This window comes from Andrena cerasifolii, chromosome 8 (assembly GCF_050908995.1).
Source record: "Andrena cerasifolii isolate SP2316 chromosome 8, iyAndCera1_principal, whole genome shotgun sequence".
Lineage (NCBI taxonomy): Eukaryota > Metazoa > Arthropoda > Insecta > Hymenoptera > Andrenidae > Andrena > Andrena cerasifolii.
The window spans coordinates 10,763,554-10,784,071 of record NC_135125.1 but is presented as its reverse complement, the minus strand read 5'-3'; the positions used below and the strand labels follow the sequence as shown (position 1 = coordinate 10,784,071).

Below are 20,518 nucleotides of genomic sequence, written 5' to 3'. Positions count from 1 at the left end.
AATTCTTCTGCCGACCTTCGTCGTCTTGCTCCTCGGTCGTGGCGACCCGACCATGCTGCCCACAGCCGCCAAAACATCGCGCGTGGTTTATTCGCGACGGCGCCCAATGAGCGCAAAAAAATGGGAACGAACATCGCGAAGGTTGAAGAAAAGTTTTTCCGCCCGTCGACCCGGCGGCAGTCTGGGTCCGTCGATACGTACACCGATCGCTCCAGGTCGACAAACTTCTTTCCCTTAAAGCTGCGCTATTCTCCGACAAACAGTGACTGTTGACTTTGAGAAGCAGCCTTCCTAGACGACTCCTCGCGATGGAACAAGCAGCCGGAGATGTATCGAACTAGGGTACGTCAACTGAACGCGAACGAAAATAACGTACGTACATACGCCTGAGAGGGATCTCAACGAACCGCAAAACTGGCTACGTAAACGTAAAATCGATACGAGGTAGGAAACGACGAGGGTAGAGGAGATCCAGCGGGTGTAATGGCTAATGGGGCGCTCGACATCCTAGGAAATTTTCGGCTCGCCTTTGGGTGCTCGCGAGCTAAAGATAAGACACAGCTAAGGCCGCCAGCAGGTAGAAAACTTGATCGTAACCGCGCGCTGCGAGTGCTGAGGGAATACGCGAGCGTAAAGGTAATCGTGTAATTAAGTTTCTCGTCACGGCGGGAACTCGCCTCGACGTAGTCGCGCGTAACGTCGAAATTCGTTTTTCCGCGAGGGGAAGTTTCGAGAGCGGGGAAATTTGATTGGGCGGTTGGCGCAGGTCGAGCTGCAAATTTCGCGAGCGATAACGCCGGGGAAAATAGCTAGGAGCGCGATCGCAGCTGGCGTTTCGCTCTCGTGGTGAACCTGGAACCCCTAACGAGAGCTCTGACAACGCGCAAGTAAATCCTACCCTTCGAGGGTGCCTGTCCCGAGGGGGTGACAAGCTCACCCAGCTATATTAACCTAGCGACACCGGGGCGAGGCCTCGTCGCGACCCGTGTCTTCCAAGCGAACCGATTCCCGTCCATCCATCGTACTACACGCGATCCTGAAGTCCGCTATCCTTCGCCAAGTGTTTCAAGGCGCGCGGAGATTTCCGTTTCAATAGAATACGCAAGGTTTAATAGAAATAATTGAGATTACGAGGTAGGGGGGAAGGCAAGGCGAATTGGGATCGATTACGGGTAGAAGCTGGGATAGAGAAGGTGGAGATAAAGATTGGAGGCACGCGGAGAACGTAGCAACCGAGAGGAATAACGCATAGTTTACTAACTAATAATGTCAGTCGACGCGGTGGCATCCGCTAAGAGGTTATTACCCCGCTCCTCGACCGCCAACTTTCCATAAATCATAGCTGTTCGTCAACCGCTGCGCAAGCATACAAATGAGAATGCAAATAAGTATTCCGTGACGCTATTGCTAGTCGCAGACCTCCACGTGGCGTAGCGCGTCGCACCGCGTCGGTTCGCTGGATGGCTCATAAGTCTCTGGAGGTTGGCCCGCTCCTTAAGGGGTTATACCTAAGTGTGGCGGCCGAAAAGAGGAGAATATTTGTGAATTTTTTTTGAAGAAGTGGAAGCGTATATTTTCACAAAACTTTTTTAGCTTAAAAGGGCAACATTTAAAGAACATTTGGTAATTTTTTCGTGCAAAAATCAGAATTTCAGTAGCCGCCATTTTGTTTTAAATTAATATTTCGGAAAATTCTCTCCGTCAACCTGAGGATACATTAATATACTAACGAAATCTTTTTTGTTTTTCGATTTTAGATAATCTGGTTCCGCAATGACACTGCTCGCCGCAAAAGCAAATTTTTAAAAATGCTTCTTGGATGTGGGTTGTTATTTTATTATAAACGTAAATATTTTTCCGCGAAAAAATTACCAAATGTTCTTTAAACGCTGCTCTTTTAAGCGCAAAAAGTTTTGTAAAAATATACGCTTCCGTTTCTTCAAAAAAAAAATCACAAACATTCGTCTCTTTTCGGCCACCTGACTAGGTATAACCCCTTAACGCGCCTTCATCCCCCCGCTCCGCCATATACCTTTTGTCGCTGTCGACTTTCCCTCGTGTCCTGCGCCTCTTCTTCGATATTGCCCCGAATATCGTAAACTCGGCTTACGCCGGCGGCAGCTCTGGCCAATAACCAGAAACGCGATTTTCCAACGGCGAATCGGATACGCTGCCCTCCGCCACCCCCTGTCGACATCCTCCGCTTGCTCTTTTTACAGTCGTTTACTTATCTCGACTCTATTCGGCGAAAGTTTTCGCGTGGTCGCGGGCTGGGGAAACTCGATTTGCAGCCGTCAACTTTCGATTCTAATTCTGAGCTGACGGTTTGATCGGTAAACGATCAGAGTCTTCCTAGTTTCCGCAGACGAATAATTCCAAGCCTCTGAGAACGTGCTAGAACACGAGGTTATCGATCTCCAGCGGCGGAAAGGGAAGATGGAACAAGTTCTGGCAAAGGGATGGCTCCCGAGTAATCCCGTCTACCATAAAGATACCATTTAACAGCCAAGGAATGTTTCGATTAAATCTACCGACGAGCAACTCTCGAGGCCCGAGGCCCGAGCGAGTACGTAGCAAAGGGGCTCCTTGGCGAGGAGCGTAATCAATTTGATTCTCGTACACACGAGAAATAGAGCCACGAAGCGGGCCCCTGCACCGAGGAGTAGCCTGGGACGGAGGGTTGCGCGAGAGAGGAGAGCTCGAGGGGGCGGTATTTACGGAAGTCTAGAGTACCTTGGGCGAATTTGACCGATCGTAAAGCCGGCTTATGCATCTTTACGCGGGACGTAAAAGCGGATTAAGCGGCGAGCGCTGCACTCCACTCCGGAGCGAGTCCGGGGCTGCTCGCCCGCCTCCTCGAGGACGCAAGAAGTTGTTGATGCAGCTACGTATTTGCATCGAACGCGAGCGGCGACGCTGCTCGAGTCGGCGTCTCGCGAATCGAATTTACCTCGCGTTCCGCTCCACAAACGGAAGGGAAGATGAAACGGGAGGAAACAGCTTGCATCCTGCGCCGCCTTTCCATTTGCATTCCGTCGAAAAATCACGCGCCCCTCTCTGCCCACGGAACCACGTTGCACACGTACGAAACGCGAACAAAGACGGCGACCAATGAAACGCGCGATCAATACTTAGCCCAACCACCCAGTCACCCACAAAAAAAAAAAAAATGCAGGCATTCCTTCTTATCGCGCGTTCGGCGATCTTCACCAATTATGTACGGCCTGTCGATACTACGGAATATCCTGCGGTTCAAACTGCATTTCCAAGCGAAACGATGGAAGCATAGACTGCATAGAGCACGATTCCCAGCGGAGAACGTGCCAGCTGCTATCGTTTTGTCTGAAAAATCGACGCAGCACTTCGTGTGCCGATAAGGGAATCAAAGGTCTCCCCGGTTGCCATTTGCAGTCTTTGCACGTACTAACGTCAAAGACAATATTAGCTATGTACCAACGTCCCCGTTTTCTTCGATTCTGTCCCCGCAAACGCTTTGCCCGGAAATCGCTGCGAGCTGCGCGCTTCTCGGGGAGGGCTTTCCCGAACCAGGGCGGCGGTACAACACGCAGAGATAAACGGGAAAAGTTATTTCGCCCGATCTGCACACGCCGCGGTAGCTGCCGCTCGCACGTATTTCGAGGATCGTAATGGCTGCAGACGCATCGGGGCATCGCGGCGCGCATAAATTTCCCCCGGGCAGGAAAAAAAGCGGTAGGTGGCCTTTTCGGACGCGCGAGTAAGCCGTACCCTATAAATGAGAGGCAGATAAGGGCAGCCGCGACTAATGCGAGACGTGCTCGATTACTCACGGGCGCTTACCGTCGTGACGTCGACGGCGTGGACGAGGAGGGCCCGTCGGTGTCCCGAAGCTCGCGCCCGAGGCATCTAATTTACAAGACGAACGACGCCGGCAGCTCGGCTACGAGCTTTTCGATACAGCAGCCGTGAATCCTAGAAAAAAGCAGTTCGGAGCAGACGGCAACGGGTGGGTGGATTTATTCGCGGCCTAGCGAACTATTTCCCCCCCGACTGACGCGCGAAGCCTTGTAATTTGTCAGCCGGAATCTCGTATAAATATGCAGGGCAACGTTCACGCGGAATCTGAAACTCCCTGTTCCGTGGGATACTCGGTGCGTCCGTAAAACGGATTTGTCGAGATCAAAGAGCCCGTCGTAAAATAAAGGAACACGCGACAGCTCGAATAGGTTCTGCGGCTCCGCCGACGTAGGTGCCCCGCTGCGAGCAGTTTTATCGCGAGCGTAAATCGCCTCGCGAACTTTGCCACCGTCGAATCGATTCGTCGGACGAGGAATCCGCGAAACGTCGATGGCTGACAAGCGCTGTGCACGTAAATGTAGGTAAGTACGTATACGTCCGACGTTGGAGTGAAGCGAGAGGGTGGAGGGAGTGGACGGCAAGCTAAGTAGTACGTCTGCAGGATTTAACGGACGGCGGCGAAGGTGACGCTAGCGAGTTTTGAAAGGCGGGTGGTTCGACCAGCCGCAGGGTCGTGCGTCGCAAAGTTCACGCCGAGAGGAGAGGAGAGGCGGCGAGAAAAAGCCGAAGGAGGGTGGGAACCGTGGATGGGTATTGATTTGCCAGCGTAGAGAGGAGCAAAGAGAGTGATCGGACGTGAAAGTCGACGAACCGTGCGAGCCGAGACGAGTGGAGCGACGCGAAGCTGGTCGGGGCTGAGTCGCGACGAATCGACCCGCGTTATCGCGCAACCATTTTTCACAAAACGTTTACTCGCCGCGTGGTGCTCGCCGCTCGCGATCCCGCGCCCTCGAGGGCGACGGATTCCTGCGTCCGGAAGCTGACGAAGAAGATGGTGGATCCGAAAGAGGCAGGTTGGTTCTTGAGGAAGTTCGCTGTAGATTGTAGAGGACGCGAAGGGGGAAAGGAAGAGGCGAGGGTGTCTGGGAAAAGGTCAGCGATTTACGGGCGTCCATCCACGTCGAGGGTTATTGCGCTACGAGCGGATCTTGACCGGAGGGGTTTCGTAAAGATCGCAAGAAAAGCTTCCAGCATTTTCACGGCGCCGATAGAAATCATCGTCGTCGTTTGCGAATAAGTGTTGCGGGTAACCGTTCTGCCGTGACTCCATTTTCGCTGGACAACTTTAACCGTAGAACGACATTTTGACAATTTAAGAGCGCATATGTTTGATACTCTTCGAATTGAAATTTAAATATTTAAGTATTTCAAAATTCACTTAGGTGTCGTTTCCGAAAAACTCTTTTGCCTTTCTCTTTGCGTGTCTTCAGGGAAGGTAGGTGTTCACTGCAAATTGAAATTTGGGGTGAAAACTATTCTAGCGTCCATTAAGGGAGGAGACCACTGTAAAAATTCGGAAAATTGATTTTTTTTCTTTTTTTTTACATTTTCTGAAAGACGCACGTTTCAAGAATGCTCTCTCCAAATTTTTTGAAGATATTCGCCAAATTAACGGAGATGTAGTATTTTCCGTGAAGCGGTGTCAAGCGCGCGACTGAGCCGCGCGGAACATTGAACGCGTTTTCCTCAGAATGAGATTTTTCAACCGCGTTGACAGTCTACAGATAAAACTATACGTCCAATTGACAGGAGCAAGGGCATTTATTGTACGGAAAACCCGTCGCTATTACGCGAAGATCAGTTTTTTTTTCAATTAACGAATTTTCAATTAATTCTATTGCTTTTATCAACATTTCCCCAATTTTGTAATTTTTTGCGATTTTTACTTTTTTGGATCGTCACGTAATAGAGGTAGGCTTCTAGTTTCTAAATATTTTTGTCTTTTTGAATTCGGATTAACCATATGGCCTGGGCACTGTAAACGCGACAAGCACGATTTTGCCGCAGCGCAAATTTTGACGAAGAGTACACAAGAAACGGATTTATGAATTTGATTGAAAAATATTTTTTCTTACCCTTCGATATGTACATATTAACTATACTAAGCAATACATTGATTTACTCGCGTCGTTTGGTTGAAAAAAATTCCCGAAAGCACCCTTACTTTTCAGACCATTACAGTGGTCTCCCCCCTTAACACGTTTGTAGAGAACATTCAAATTTTCTAACCCCACAGTGTCGTTCTAGGGTTAATCTCGCTTTTAGAATCTACGCAGCCATCTCCTTCAGTCGCACAGATTCTCAGATCGCGAGAACAGGATGGTTAGCAATCTTGGTAATCGACCACATGCTGTCTTTTTTTGGAGAATCTGTAGGGCCCATTGGACGTGACGGAACGCGCCCAAGGGAACGCGCACGTAACTCGCAGCCACCCTCGAAACATTAGCAATGTCGGTGACGGAACCCACAACTGCACGCGTGCCAGTTCGCTCGCGAACTGCAACCCTCCAGAGTATTATCGTTTACGATTATGTCTTACCGGGAAGCATTGTTCGCCAGGAACTGCGCTCGTCCCTTTAGATTCCCGAAACTGAACGCATTAAGGGAGTGTAGCGTTTGAAATGAGCCGGCTCATTAACCCAGACCATGTGTTCCCGCCGTTAACAGTCTCGGATCAATTCTCTGCGGACTCGTGTCCCTTTGTCCGCCGTTATCGATCTTCGCTTTGGATGGTCATCCACGTCCGGCTGAAACTCCGCGCCAAGCAACGCTCCGAGTGTAGTGTAGAGAAAATTACGGATGGTTTTTAGTAGAAAACCGAAATCTGTCGTGTTAGAATACGTATACAGGACAATTATCGGAGAGATGCAGCACTTTGCGCAAAATTCTCACAGTGCCCAAATTTTGCAATGAAATTTTTTTCCAAGGATACCGTCAATGACCCAGTTCCTGATCGGTTTAGGAAAATAAACCAAATAATAAGCTTATTGTGATACAAATTTATTCTAACAAATTACTAAATAATTATGAAGTATTTTGAAATTTATACGCAAAATTTGATAACTCATAGTAAAAGGTGTGAAGGTGATTTCAAAATTAAATTATAAAATAATTATTATTATGCGTGCACTTTTGTTAATACCAAATTAAAGATAAAACATAGATTTACTGAAATAACAAAAAATCTTTTAAAATTGGTTAAGTTTTCCCTTTACACGTTTAAAAGCCCGCGGTGGTTACTCCTAAGTGCTCAGGAACTGGGTCCTTGACGGTAGATAGTATTAGTTGGACATCTTGTGCTGCTACTTGCATTGAAAAAGGAATAAAAATTTAATATTTGTGCCCCCAAAAAAATTAATCACCCCCAACTAGAAACTATTCTGTGAACTACACTCGATCCAGACCCTCGACCCTCTCCAGATTCTAAAACCTACGCTACGAAAGTCACATCGCAATCTCCTGGCGACTCCGAGACGTTTTCAAGAGTCACCAGAACCCCCGTGAGTCGAACTGAACAGACAAGCTATATGTGATCGCGGACACAAGAAAGTGGCACTCTTTAGGGGTAACTGTGTCAGAGTTTTTCCCCATCGGTGGACGAGACTCAACGAAAAGCTCGCGGTTTCGATCGCACCGATACCCTACTTCAACGACATATCGTCACGCGAGACACGCCAGCTCATAATTTCGCATTCCGTCCAGTCTGCGGCGAGCCGGATAATAAAAGCTCGCAAGAATCTTCGCCGTTACGTTCCCCTCTGACCTAATAATTACCTCCTAAAGCATCGAATCGAGGGTAATCGCCGGAACGCGTCAACGCTCCTCTATCTCGCGCGTCGTAAATATGTACGAACAACTGTATCACGGTCAACAGAGCCATGTGCGTGATGGTGGAGGTACAGTGATATCATAAATTCAGCGATTAAGTGGCAGAAATGATCGAAGCAGAAAAGCCCAAGCCCGTGTAGTGGACATCGTAGTTTATACCACTGAGAAGCAAAGGAGACTGGACATACTATTTATTTTACGACCCCAAGTGCGCCTCGACTCCTTCTCCCACGTTTTTTTTTTTAGCAAGGCTGCTACTTCGACGCCGAAGCCTGTTTACCTTCACGGCTGGATGATCCGACCCGGTTCCCTATATCTCGTCCACTGCCGCAAAACATGCTGGGTCAGCGAAATACGAGAAGTCCACGAAACTAGTCGAGCGATAAAGTAAACATGTTCGAGCAGCGAGACGGTCGGCTCGAAAGAGTTGTGGGAAAAAACGCGAGACTCGAGTAGGGTCGTGAGGACCCTGTGTCTCGCTCCACGCATATCTCTCTCACGCACCCATCCATCCCATTGAACACTTACATATGTATACACGTAAGTCGAAAGTGGAACGCCGTAGGCGCCTTTCAGCGAGTCTTGCCGTCCAATTCGATGCTTTATGGTCTAAACACACTTATCGGTTCCGTGACGATTCAGCGAGGGCAATGTCAATGGTCTGTTCGCTTCAGTGACAAGAGGAGTCTGCTCAGTTTCAAAACAAGGGAACGCTATTTCTTCCCACATTTAAACGGAATCCTGCTACGCAGAACATATGCGAACAAGTCTCTCCGAATTGCTAGTTGCTCTTACCACTCCACCACACCTCCAGCATTAATTACACGTGACTCCCCTGAAAATTAGGGGCTGCTGGCAAGGGGCACGTATCGAGCGACCTTTCCGAACGAAAGGCCCGGCCGCGGCTGGCCGATTCCGGTGGAACGCTAGCTAGGAATCGGCGGTGAATTTCTGCAAGGCAGGAACTCGTGCATAGGAGAAACAAACGGGGGATCGCCGTTTAAAGATTTTGGCAACGGTCTGGAATTCGGCGTGGCGAGCGGCTAATCGAGCCCGGGGCCAAACAACCTAATGAACCGACTGGGCGCGTGATCCGATTGCCGAATCGATTCTACGTCGGTTCCCTCCAACATCCAGTCAAATCGGCCCCGATAGTTTCTTCTTTTTTTTTTCGTTTAATTTAGCTCAACTGCCGTCAAAGGGATTGCTTCGACGAGGCGAACGTTCGCGGACCAGCGGCCGGTAGGACGATCCCGTTGATTTATCGCGAGTTAACAAGGACAAGTGCATGGGTGGAGACTTACACTGCAACAGCACCAACGATGCCGACGGTGACAGCGACGGCGACGCGGACGTCGACGGCAACCGCTGTCGGGCACCTTCAAGGCTCTCTGCAACAGAGGGAAACGCATGGTTTAATGTCTCGGAGACGAGTCGACTACGGCGAGGGTAAATCGGGCGCGCCTGGAAAGGCGCTCGAGTCCTGACACCATTTCGCTAGCTAAAGAAACGTTTGCCGAGACCTGCGCATCTGGGTCGACGTGGCTTTAAACTGCGCGCAATTGGAAAATCTGGAAAGCCAGCCGGGTCAAGTGCGGCGAAACAGCCGAGGCTGGTTAAAACTTTGCAGTGGTTAGTCTCAGCCTCGCGACTAATTCCGAGGAAACTTTTCAATGAAATTCCAGCGTTTCGAACCGCCCCCTTTTTATCCCAGCTTCTATCCTCGCTTCGAATTGAATACGAGAGGGCGGATATCGCGGTCGCTCCACCCCTGCGCGTCCTTTCTGCTAAATAACCCGCCGACATGACGGTGCCAAGCTGTCTTGCAACTCGCGAACGACGGAAACGTTCGAAACTCCTGCGCCGACGGAACAACAGATCGCAAACAGATACTAACGTCTTTTGTACGAGCCCGGCTTCGACAAGGAGCCGGGCTTAGCGTTTCTCGCGAGCGTAAGTATGCACCTGGCCTCCCCGATAATCAAGCGCGCCCACGTCACGGGGTGGAATCGAGGTAAAGGACGAAGGGAAGGGCGGCTGAACGCGGGCCCTGCCAGGCGATTTTTCCCGTGAGAGGCGAATCAGAGCGCGCGAGAGACCAGTCGCCCGAACTTTTCGTATTAGCTTCGACGATCTCGCTGGAAACCCCCTTTCCGCGGAGACAATTTGTTTTCGTCGAGAGATCGAACTCGTTTGGTAAACTTCGGGGAGCGGTAATCTAAATAACCTCGGCCAATTTTAAGTTTCCTGCCAGGACCATCCGGTTCGATTGCTCTCGCGCGTCTCTGCAAATTACGCCAGCCGCGCTCGGCTGCTTGCAAGGTGCTCGGTACTTCGGGGAAGGGTCGTGGTACTCCTCTCCGCCCGCGAAACACAGTGCGAAGTGCAGCGGGAAAAGAATTGACCGCAGAAACGGAGAAACCAGAGCGAGCCAACAACGGCGCCAGGTTATTTATACCGAGACGACCTTTGACGACGTCGATGTCGACGGCGACGCTCAATGAAAATCTTTCGCACCGTCAGACGCGGAAGAAGGGCGCGCGCTGCGCATTCTCTGCTCGCATGGCGCCGCGACGCCACCCTAAATGCCATCCCCTTGGACGGTCTCGCTTGCCAGACAGCAAGACCGATCCTCCTTTAACGTCTTCCGTGATTTGTCCAGCCCGCTCTCTTAACGGCTCGCCGCGGGAACACAGGACCGTGTGTCCTATTCGCGTAGCGGTCAGCTTTTCGCAACTATCGAAATTCCACCGCGCGGCGGATCGTGTCGACGGACTCTTTTTCGAATCACACCACTTGGCAGCGATCGGGCACAGCGTAACGACAATGATGCGCGGAAATACAATGTTCTCGCCAATTCTATTCCTATCTGCTCATCTCGTGGGTGGACCCGCTCCTTGCTCCGTACTCCGCAGGCATGGCGAACAGGCGCTACCGCCGCTGCAGTTCCGCGTGCGTTTGTGGAAATCTTCGGGGCTCCCTGTTACGCAAACCGATACCCCGGGAAACACGCAAGCGCCGGAAACGATGGAGGGTCAGGTGAGTGGGCGGGATGGAAGAGCCGTGGGAGGGGTGAAACGAAATTTAAGACGGCACCGTTGGATGGTATCGCGAAGGATAAATATCGCACCGCTAAGAGTTAACGAGGAAAAGATGCCGATGGGGTGCGCCGAAAGGGAGAGCGAAACACCACGTGCCCCGTCAGCAAAAGCTCGATACTTAATTGAAACTGCCGACTAAGCAAGTCTGTCTCGGCTACAAACTTCTGCTCCTCGATCCAACCGACCGCCCGCTCTACCGGATTATCTCTCCGCCTTCAGCGTCTTTTTCATTTACGCCACCCTCGGACACCGCCGAATTTCACTTTCTTCCACCGCTTCGTTCTCCAATTCCCACGGTCCTTTCAAAGAAACAACGAAGCCGCTATCGGATTCGATCGCCAGTAAATTGAAAGTATCCTCCACCGTTATCCTATAAATCAGGTTTCGATGCGATCCAACGAAATCCAAGCTGCCGAATCGAGAGGCTTGCCTAGTCGGATATAGATGTAAGCGCCGGCATCGAAGCCAATATGTCCACAGAACGCGGGACTTTGCCGAGCAAATACGAGGAAAAATCCCTAGCCGTCCAGCCGCGATAGGTTTGCTTAAAAAGTCTCTCCCGAAATTTGCCACCGGATCCTCGATCGTTCCACGTTCCGCGAGACATCAGCCCTTCGAACAATTCGAACCTGCGGGGGGTGTTGATCGGCTGAGAGAACGTTGACGAATTGGACAAACGAACCAGTCGACCGGTTGTCGCCTGGCTGTTGATCGGTACACGTGGACCAGCTGAAACGCATCCGCAAGCGATACCCTCTCCCGCTATTTATAATCAGACGATGCGACCCAAAGGCGGGATATTAATTATCGGGATGGCGATTTATCGTTAAAGCCGCGCCGAGCCACGCTGAACCGGATAATGTCCGTCGTTTGTCACGCGGGCTCAACCTGACGAGAATCGCCAACAACGCTCGAGTAACGAGCGGCGTTTCGCGCTTTCCGAAGATCCCTCCTCTCTGCAAGCGCCACGGAAATAGGGGAGATCTCGAGCCTTCCCTGTTCGAGTCCCCGAAATAGTCGGGCCCAGCCGAACGCACCAGCTGCGGCGAATTTCTCCGATCGGCCCTTTCCCCCAAACTACAAGCCGATGGCGGGAAAAGAATCGAACCATTGGGCAGCGGGGTCGCACGAGTCGCGATTCCAAACGTTTCCCCGTTACAGTGGCCGCGGCATAATCATTTTCCACGGCGAAGCTCCGCGGTGAAAGAAGGGACGAGAAGAAGCGTCGACGCGGCTCGGGCGGAAAGTGGTACGTAGCCGGTAAGCTGTAAATGGAACGAGCGTGGAAAAGGAGCAAGGAGGAAAGAGAGGAGAGGAAAGAGAAAGGGAAGAAGTGGTAAAAGCGGAGAAAACGAGAAGGCTGGGAAACCTGCATTGTACCAATTCACGACGCTAATGCGGAGAGTGTTCTAAAGAACGGCGAAACAATGACGGCACTCCAGTGACTCCGATTCTCCATTTCCGCCAGGCCCCGAGCCCGTGCACCTAGTTACGCGCATGTACGTACTTGACGCGACGTGGCGCGTCGCGCCGATGCGGAAGTCTTCGCAAAAAAATTCTCGGCGCCAGCTAATGCGGGGGAACGTTATTTTCTTCAATTAGCGAAATAATCACGCTCGAGCATTTGTAAGCGGCGCTCTAATCGCTCGCGACTTCTCTCCGGGGAAGATGGGGCTGGTGACGTTGGAAGAAAGGAAGACAGCGAAGGCTACGGGGGCGCGAGGGGCGCGGAGTGCTCGCGCGAGAGAGAAAAATCTCTTTTGTCGCGGCCGAAGGGCTGAGTGGTCCTCCCTGATGCGCCGAGAATTCGTTTTCCGCCGGGCGAGAACGGGCGAGCTTTATGTTCGCTTTAGGACCCTTTTTATCCACGGTTTACGACGGCAGTCCGTTGAATAGCCAATCGCGAATACCCACGAGACGCGCAACACGAAGCACGGAACACGAGACGGAGAGTTACTCGTGTATCCAACGATTCGATCCTCCGCTGGCCGTCGATCGAACCTTGCCCGTTTCCAGACGTATCCAATGATAGGGACTCTTTGTCGTGCCACATCCGACGTTGGCTTTTCTTCTCGCAGACAAATTGGACGTGTATTACAACGGTGTCGCCGCAATTTCTTGGCGCGCAGGTCCGGGCTGCTGGGTGGCGCGACGATGCGTTTATCTCGTCTATTCGAAATGCTCCATCGACCATCGTCTGTTAAAGAGAGGGCGGTCGGAAGCAGGAAGCTCTTCTCTGATAAATAGTCCGAGGGTTTCCGCGGCGCGGTGTCGTAAATATCACTCAAACGTCTGGTCGTTTGCGATGGAAATGAAGCCCGATATTTTGCTCGTCTTTCCTTTCTTCGGTCTAACGAGGAGAGGAAACGCGGTTGCTCTCAAAGCATTAATATAACCGAGCTAAACCGCCGAGCCACCTTTTCGCGTCTTTAATCAAATTTTCTTGGAGCCGGTGCGCGCGCGATATACTCGACGCGCTACTTAAGCGTTATCGTTTCCGTCCTCTCGACGTCGTTATTGCCCACTTCGCGGTGCCATCGCGTCATCATCCTCGTCGCCGGTGTCGTCGTCGACGTCGTCCTCTTGCCGAGAATAACGAGTCAACGAGCGTGCGAAGAGAGCGACTTCTTCCCTCCGACACACTTCCCATTTCGCGTGCAGTTCTCCCGCTAAACGTGCAAGCCGGTATTCATTTATGCGGCACTCGTTAACCTGCTCGACCCGGGTCCTTTAGAATTCCCGGGGAATACATATTCCCGATCCATATTGCGAGGCGAGCCCTTCGCGCGCTCTTGTAAAACGGCGGGCAACCGTGTCCGAGGGACGATTTAGGTTTGGTGGCCGCGAACGAGGACCAATTGGGCACAAGGACGGAATAGCTAAATCGTCGTCGTGAAAATGATTGCGAGCTGCGAGGTTGCGCGTAACTCGCCCAAATGGAATTTCAATAGGGGGACTTGCTCCCACTCCCGGCTAGAGTTCACCGTCGCGACCTCCGCAAGGCCGAGCCGTCCACCCACTCTCGCTCCAACTTTCTACGATCCCGCGAGATTACAAGAATCCCACGCAATCGTTACACTTTCGTTGCGCGAGACCTTCCCAGGCTACCATGGAAAAGTGCACGCGCTCTCTGTCGCTCTCGTGCGAGCAGTTACGAAAACGTGGAAAATCGGCCGAAACCCCGACGATTCTTGCGTCGCCGGCTTGGACAATGGCCAAGGACGCGTTGCTCAATTTCGTCGGCAACCAGGGCCCGGCGAGGTTGCTCGTTCTGGATGCAACCTCGCGACCGGCAACGCCAAGAGCTTAATAATTATGCGCGATTACGCGAGGTAAACATCGCCAGTCGATGCACGTACAGCTCGCGTAGCGATCGGATAGATATAAAAGGGGGCTGGTTCGGTGTCTCGAGCATCAATCGATTTTCAACGGGCTTCCAAGCTTGTCACATCCTCGCCAACCTACAACATGAAGTGCATCGCAGTGAGTAAACGCATTTCAACCCATTTACCATGCAAACTTCGTCGCCATAACTCCGGGAACAGCTTCGCCGAGCATTCCGCTCGGAGAACTACTTAGTAACTACTCGAAAGACTAGAATTCAGATTGAAATTACGAATATTTGCCTGTCGGTCCAAGTAAATACGCATCGAGCTCTTATGTCTATGGCAATACTGTTCTCTGTGCCCATTCACGACTATATGACTATTGCAACGAGATGTCTAATGTACGCATTGCAATCCACAGGCTGTCGTTTTGCTCGCCCTGGTCGGCGTAGCTCTGGCGAAACCCCTGGACACGGAGTCGATCGAACCGGCGAAGATCGAGTCGCTGGCGGCGGCGGAAGCTGAAAACGCTGCGAGGAACAAGAGAGGGTTGCTGCTGGGCGCGGCCTACACAGCGCCCGTAGCCTACAGCGCGTACACCGCACCGCTGGCGTACACGTCTGCCTACAGCTACCCTTACGCAGCCTACAACAACTACCCGTACTACGCCTCGGCTTACTCCGCGCCCTACTACGTTGTCTAAACACCCTCCATCAACCACCGGACTGCCTTCCTTAACTGCCCCACGACGACTGCGCCGATATCTAGACAGCTCCGCCGAGAGCGCTCCAGATTTCATCGGGATGCACGAATTGAATTACAACCACGGCCAAGGATGCTCGCATCGACCTGCGCCTCGCCGAGATCCACCACAAAATCTTAAACTCGGCGATTCGGGCAATCCTCGACGGTTAATCTCGCGTGCCTCTTCAATTGGATCGCTCGCATTCGAGAATTTTAGAATCGTGACAACGAACGAGTTCATCCGACAACCGTTGCCAGCATCCTTCGCCGATCTACTAACAATTTTCATGTATATGTATACATATATCTATTGTGCTGTGTATAGCAAAAGACACGTGTAATAAAGTTTCTTGCAAATCATGGAAGAATTCTTATTTATACCCATCTTTACCCTGTTAAGAGGGGAATTCTATTTTGGAGGGGTTAAAAACATAGCATAATAATTGAGGATTTTTTTTTTGAAACTAGCGATTCGATTGATCTGAAGTTTGAACCATTTCAATTTTTTTATATTAATTTTTAATACAAAATATAGGAGTTCGGCATGAAAACATGGTCGAAATTTCAGATAAACAGAATCGCTCGTTTCTTAAAAAAAAATTCTAAATTTGGCTATGTTTTTAGCCCAAAAAAATAGGATTCCCCCTTGAAGAGTGACGAAGTAGGCGGACCACAAATACACGAGGCGACATCTTTTCTAAGCGAAATCAGAGCCCTTAAACTCAGACGGTCAAGAACCACGGACGGAGTTAGCGGAGGGTCGAGGCAGCCCGAACGTAAGGCCACGAGGAAATCGTGTCGCACGTTACAAGAGGAAACGGCTTAGCCGCGGGATCTCGAAATACATGGACCGTGGTGGAAGTTTTAATTGCCGGCGCGCACTGTCCGGCGCGATAATTAAGCCGGTGCCGGGCTGCGTTCGCCCGCGTTAAATTGCGTTCCAAGATTATTCCGAGTTTCACCGATGTTCGCCCTCCTCGGCGGCGCAGGACTTTGCGGTTTTCGGTTCTCCATCCGGCGACAAATCAACCATACCCACCGGAAACACCCGACCGAAACTCGCACCAGTTAGTCGCGTCCGCGGCTAAATTAACTCAACAAATGATTTAGGGTAGCCAGCCGCTTATTGCCGGAGGATCCCCAAATTATCGTTCCAATTTCCACGCGCATTTCTCCCGAGCGAATCGATAGGCTATCGTTTCAATTACTCAACGCACGTGGCTTTCGTGGGAACATCCAACGTTCGAGAGGCTCTAGATTTCGGTATCACGAAGGAACCGAGAGGAAATCGATGCGGGACGAGACACGAGTACGAATGCCGCTTCTTCGCGAGCGTACTTTCTCTCCGACTCCGTCGAACGACCGCGTAGAACCTGCATCGTGGTTCGCCGAGATGCAAAGTGTCGCCGAAGAGGTGGGACGTGAAAAATAATACGCGACAGCTCGATTTCGGAATCACCGAATGATCGCGGGTAAATTTTCAGTAGATCCGTTGGGTGACACCTCAATTTCCTCGCGTTACATCCACGCCACTCTAAACTGTCGATTCCCGACCGGTCAGCATTAGGGACTGTCCCATCGAGAACTATGTCACGTAGCTCGCAACGGACGCGACATATCCTCCGAGCATCGTTGGAAATACCGAACCTTTCTATTTCCAGGGCGTCATCTTCGATGTCGTATTTCCGATTCCCGAGGGATCCTATCTCGAGTATTAAAGCCTAAGACACTGTTGCTCGGTGACCTGGCCATTCAACGAGCAGGTGCCCCAGACTTTTCCGCCTCCACCTTCCGCCACCTTCGCGAGTAAGTACTTGTGCGCGTTAAACGACAATCGCACGACGGAGCAGCGATTTGGGAAGCAGTTGTTACGAGAGAGCTGCGGATCTTAAAAGCACAAGCCCCGGGTTCGGTGGCGGCCGCATTTGTTGCAGCTGCTACCGAAGGCGAAGCAACGAGAGCTGTCTGGAACATACTAATGCGAGGCTCGAGGTACGCGTACCCCTGCTAATATGAATTTCGATGAGTAAACACGTCCGAGAGTCTCTCAACGCGCGGTCCCTAATTCTCGCGCGCTGCTTGCTTACACGCCAGAACTTGGCTGCAATTTGTCGCGAACCGACTGACGGATAAACCGGTGCGTTTTCTGTCGCGGCGCAGCCGTAAAAAAACGTCAAGAATTCTCTCGACTCTTCTCTCGAGGCTCGAGCGCGCAGGGTGGTAAATCGTTAGAGCAAACGAGGCTTTTAGGCCGATGAAAACAGAGTACTCCCCATTCGTCTATCGATCCCGATGACATTCCACGCGAATGAAGCGGAAGTTCGCGATAGCGCGAGGCATCTTTGGTGAAATTTTTCAAACGCCCTTCTCACTCGTTCTCGTCGAACAATGCGCGAGAATCGGGATCGGCGGGGCGCGCTATTGTTGCGTATCGCGGGCGATTCGATTGCCGTCGGAATCGCATGCTCTCGTTTCGCTAAACCGACGCTTTTCATCGGCGCGATAAAGCAGCGCTCGTCACCCGTCCACGAACCATTGGACGCTGTAAAAATTTCCAGGTATCGTTTTTAAAGAAATTCGCGAACGCCGATCCTCGCGACATTCCCTCAACGATGTACATAATTACAAGGAAGAAGTAAGCGTAGCGAGTTGCTGGAGCGCTGATAAGGAACACTATTCGATTGATGATGGAATGGCACAGATTTTTTGTATAGATCCGAAGTATATGTCACAAAGGTCAGAAAAATGTAAACTGCTCCCAAAAGCTGATCTTATCTTGAAAAATCGACAAAGGTGGGACCGGGAAAGAAGAAAAATGAGGGAAAGAGAATGACAAATCCGTGTGTTCAAATTTAATTATCTCTATTATATGAAAATACATTATAGTAAATGAATGATAATAGATTAATGATAGATAGTAATTAGAAAAAATTAATGATAATAGATGATAATACTAATGACGTCGCACAGTATATGTGTGATCTGTCGATCAGTCTTCGCAGTGACACGTTTAGACTGTCTCGTTGATCAAGGTATGAAAGAAACAGTGTTCGCTCGTTCGAGTGATTGTGAAATTTATTATTGCTTCAATCACTTTTTCAATGCAATGGTTAATATTACTCACTGTTGTGATTTCATTAGTATTATCATTTATTATCATTAATTTTTTCGAATTATTATCTATCATTAATGAATTATCATTCATTTACTATACTATATTTTCATATAATAGAGATATATAAATTTCAACAGACAGATTTGTCATTCTCTTTCCCTCATTTTTCTTTTCCCCTGTTCCACCTTTGTCGATTTTTCAAGTTCAGACCAGCTCTTGGGAGCATCTTTAATTTACATTTTTGTGATCTTTGCGACAAATACTTTCGATCGATATAAAGAAATCTGCGTTATTCCATCATCAATTGAATAGTGTCGCTTGCGAGACGAAAGAACGAGAAGCCAAAGAGAAGAACCTACCAGCGTCTTCCTACGTGTTTACCTTGGCAAGGGACCGCGCAATTAATTTCCTTCGAAACAGACGTTCGCGCTGATAACGAGCGGAACGAAATTCGGACGGTGGAACGAAGGGTCCAGAGACGAGTCCTGCGGGTGCACGTCCGCAAACAAAAGCCGGTTTAACGCAATTGTCCCCAGGGATCCACTGGTCAAGTTCCACCGAGCTCCGGTCGATCTTTGATGCCGAGTAATTAATCGAATGAGTCCAGCCGATGGAATCCAATTCGACGTCTGCCCGACGTCGCCGCCGCTCCTCCCGTCATCCCGTGCAGCGCCAGCTCTTGCAACACAGCCCTTTGCCCCTGCACTCAACACGCGCCCCTTCAGCCGGCCGTGTAAGCTCTTTGCGAGCTACAGGAATTTCATCGTCGGAAAGGGACAAGGGCGGTGGAGTCGGAAGCGCCCCAGACACCGAGGCAACACGGCAGAGTCAGATTTTCGGCAGGCTTTCCCAGGGCTGAATTCGCGTCACGTAGGTACAAGTGCTTTCCAGGACGTCCATCCCTCAGCTCCGACTTCCCCCCTGCTCAGATGCTGTGTCGATAATTCGGACATTTTTACTCGACCAGTCCCACCCTTCGTCCGAGCATTCTCCTCTCAGTCTCTTGGGAAGAAATACTTCTGCCATGCACGTAGCTCGGCCTAACGAGCGATGTCTCTTTACCTTATTCCCCGGCGCTGAGACTCGCGAGCCCGGGGGACGCTCTGATGCGCTCGGCAAGGACGCGAGATTAAAGGCAAGACGAAATACTCTTTGTGGATGCCTTTCGACGACGTCCCGACGCATTAGAAGGAGGAAGCGCTGCCGCGTTTAATCTTCGCAGGGACTGTATACGATCGTGTCTTCCTATCTCCATGGAAATAGGTATCGTTCGTGGATTCATACTCGGCGGTACTAAAGAAGGCAAAGCAACCCGGGATGAAAACGTACGCACGCTCCTATTAACTGTGCGATTAAATCTGACGCAGGTTCGCGCGTGCAACTATTATTCAATCTGCACACGAGAGACGCCACGCCGCTCGCTGCGTTACGCGTGTCCCCGCCGCCGATGTCCGATGAATATTCATTGGTCGAAATAGCGAGCGCGAGGCAAATTCATTGGCAGGGACACGCGACGCTGCTTCCGCTCCGACATTAATCGGCGCTGCCTCGAGAGTCTTTTCCACTTCGCTCAAGACCCTTCGACAATATTTTATTTATTCCGCCGGAAGCCCCATTAAGTAATAGCCAGGGTGGCATAAGATTATATAGCATTGCAATATAACGAAAAGTTAAATTGTACCCAGGTGATTTAAGGGCAGAAGGCTCTGATCGCTTGAATTTAGCTCTTCGCGCAAATCATTGCCTCTGATAGCAAAATTCGACCTGAAAAATCTGAAATGGAAGAGGGGAATGTTTCTCAACCCTTGGGCGGGCGCGCCAACGAGAGGTACACGAGCAGGCGCGTGGCGAACTCAGTTCATCAGTTGAAAATAATCATTTTAGCCCCCTTACACTTCAGAAACGGTTTCTCTGTTGACAGTGGTAAAACTTAAATTAAATTTCATGGGAAAATATTAGCAATGTATCCAAAAACGCAGTAAACGTATTTAAAAACACAAAAATAGTATATGCAGAACACTTTTAACACCAAAAATGAAAATCAACTGGCACAAGCATCATAGGGTTCTTGAAACACCACGATCGCGCGGAGAGAATGTTTGTCCTACCGAGACCTAATGAAGGAACTACGCAGATCGGTGAACGAGGTTCGCAAAGCGCGCCCGCTCGAGGGTTAAGGGCCAGGGAACGCACTTATAATCCTATCGACTCCGGTAAGCTGCAACTATTTACAGAACCATTCGCTATAGGTACTGTTACGTCGCACTGCAAGCGCATGTGGGTAGGTGCACGGGCTGACGTATCGGTTGCGGAGTAAAGCAGGGAAGAGATTGTACGATTGGCGCAGGAAGAGATCCGAGGGAGAAATGTATTTATAATTGACGCGTCAGCCCGTGATACGGAGCCACGATGAAAAGAGGATTCCGACAGAGACTTTGTGGAAACGCGCACCATAGGAGACGTAACCATTAATCAGAGAACGAACCGCCGTGCACCGTGCAAATACGCCAGCCAGCCCTCGTTTCGCTCGCCTGTGAGTGCTAATTATCGCATTTATACGAGAAGCA

General features: G+C 50.5%; 2 protein-coding genes across 3 annotated transcripts in view; one reads left to right on the top strand and one right to left on the bottom strand.

The window, feature by feature from the left end:
• Positions 1-20,518, bottom strand: part of LOC143372005 (uncharacterized) — a 67,020-nt gene that overhangs the window by 21,399 nt on the left and 25,103 nt on the right. For both annotated transcript variants that reach the window (XM_076817779.1, XM_076817780.1), the window contains exon 4: positions 8,970-9,056. In XM_076817779.1, coding sequence (XP_076673894.1) covers positions 8,970-9,056 — 87 coding nt within the window. The remainder of the gene's footprint in view (positions 1-8,969; positions 9,057-20,518) is intronic.
• On the top strand, positions 14,167-15,187 carry LOC143372030 (uncharacterized). Its single transcript, XM_076817830.1, has 2 exons — positions 14,167-14,249; positions 14,514-15,187. The coding sequence occupies exons 1-2, from the start codon at positions 14,235-14,237 to the stop codon at positions 14,793-14,795; spliced, it is 297 nt and encodes a 98-aa protein (XP_076673945.1). The 5' UTR covers positions 14,167-14,234; the 3' UTR covers positions 14,796-15,187.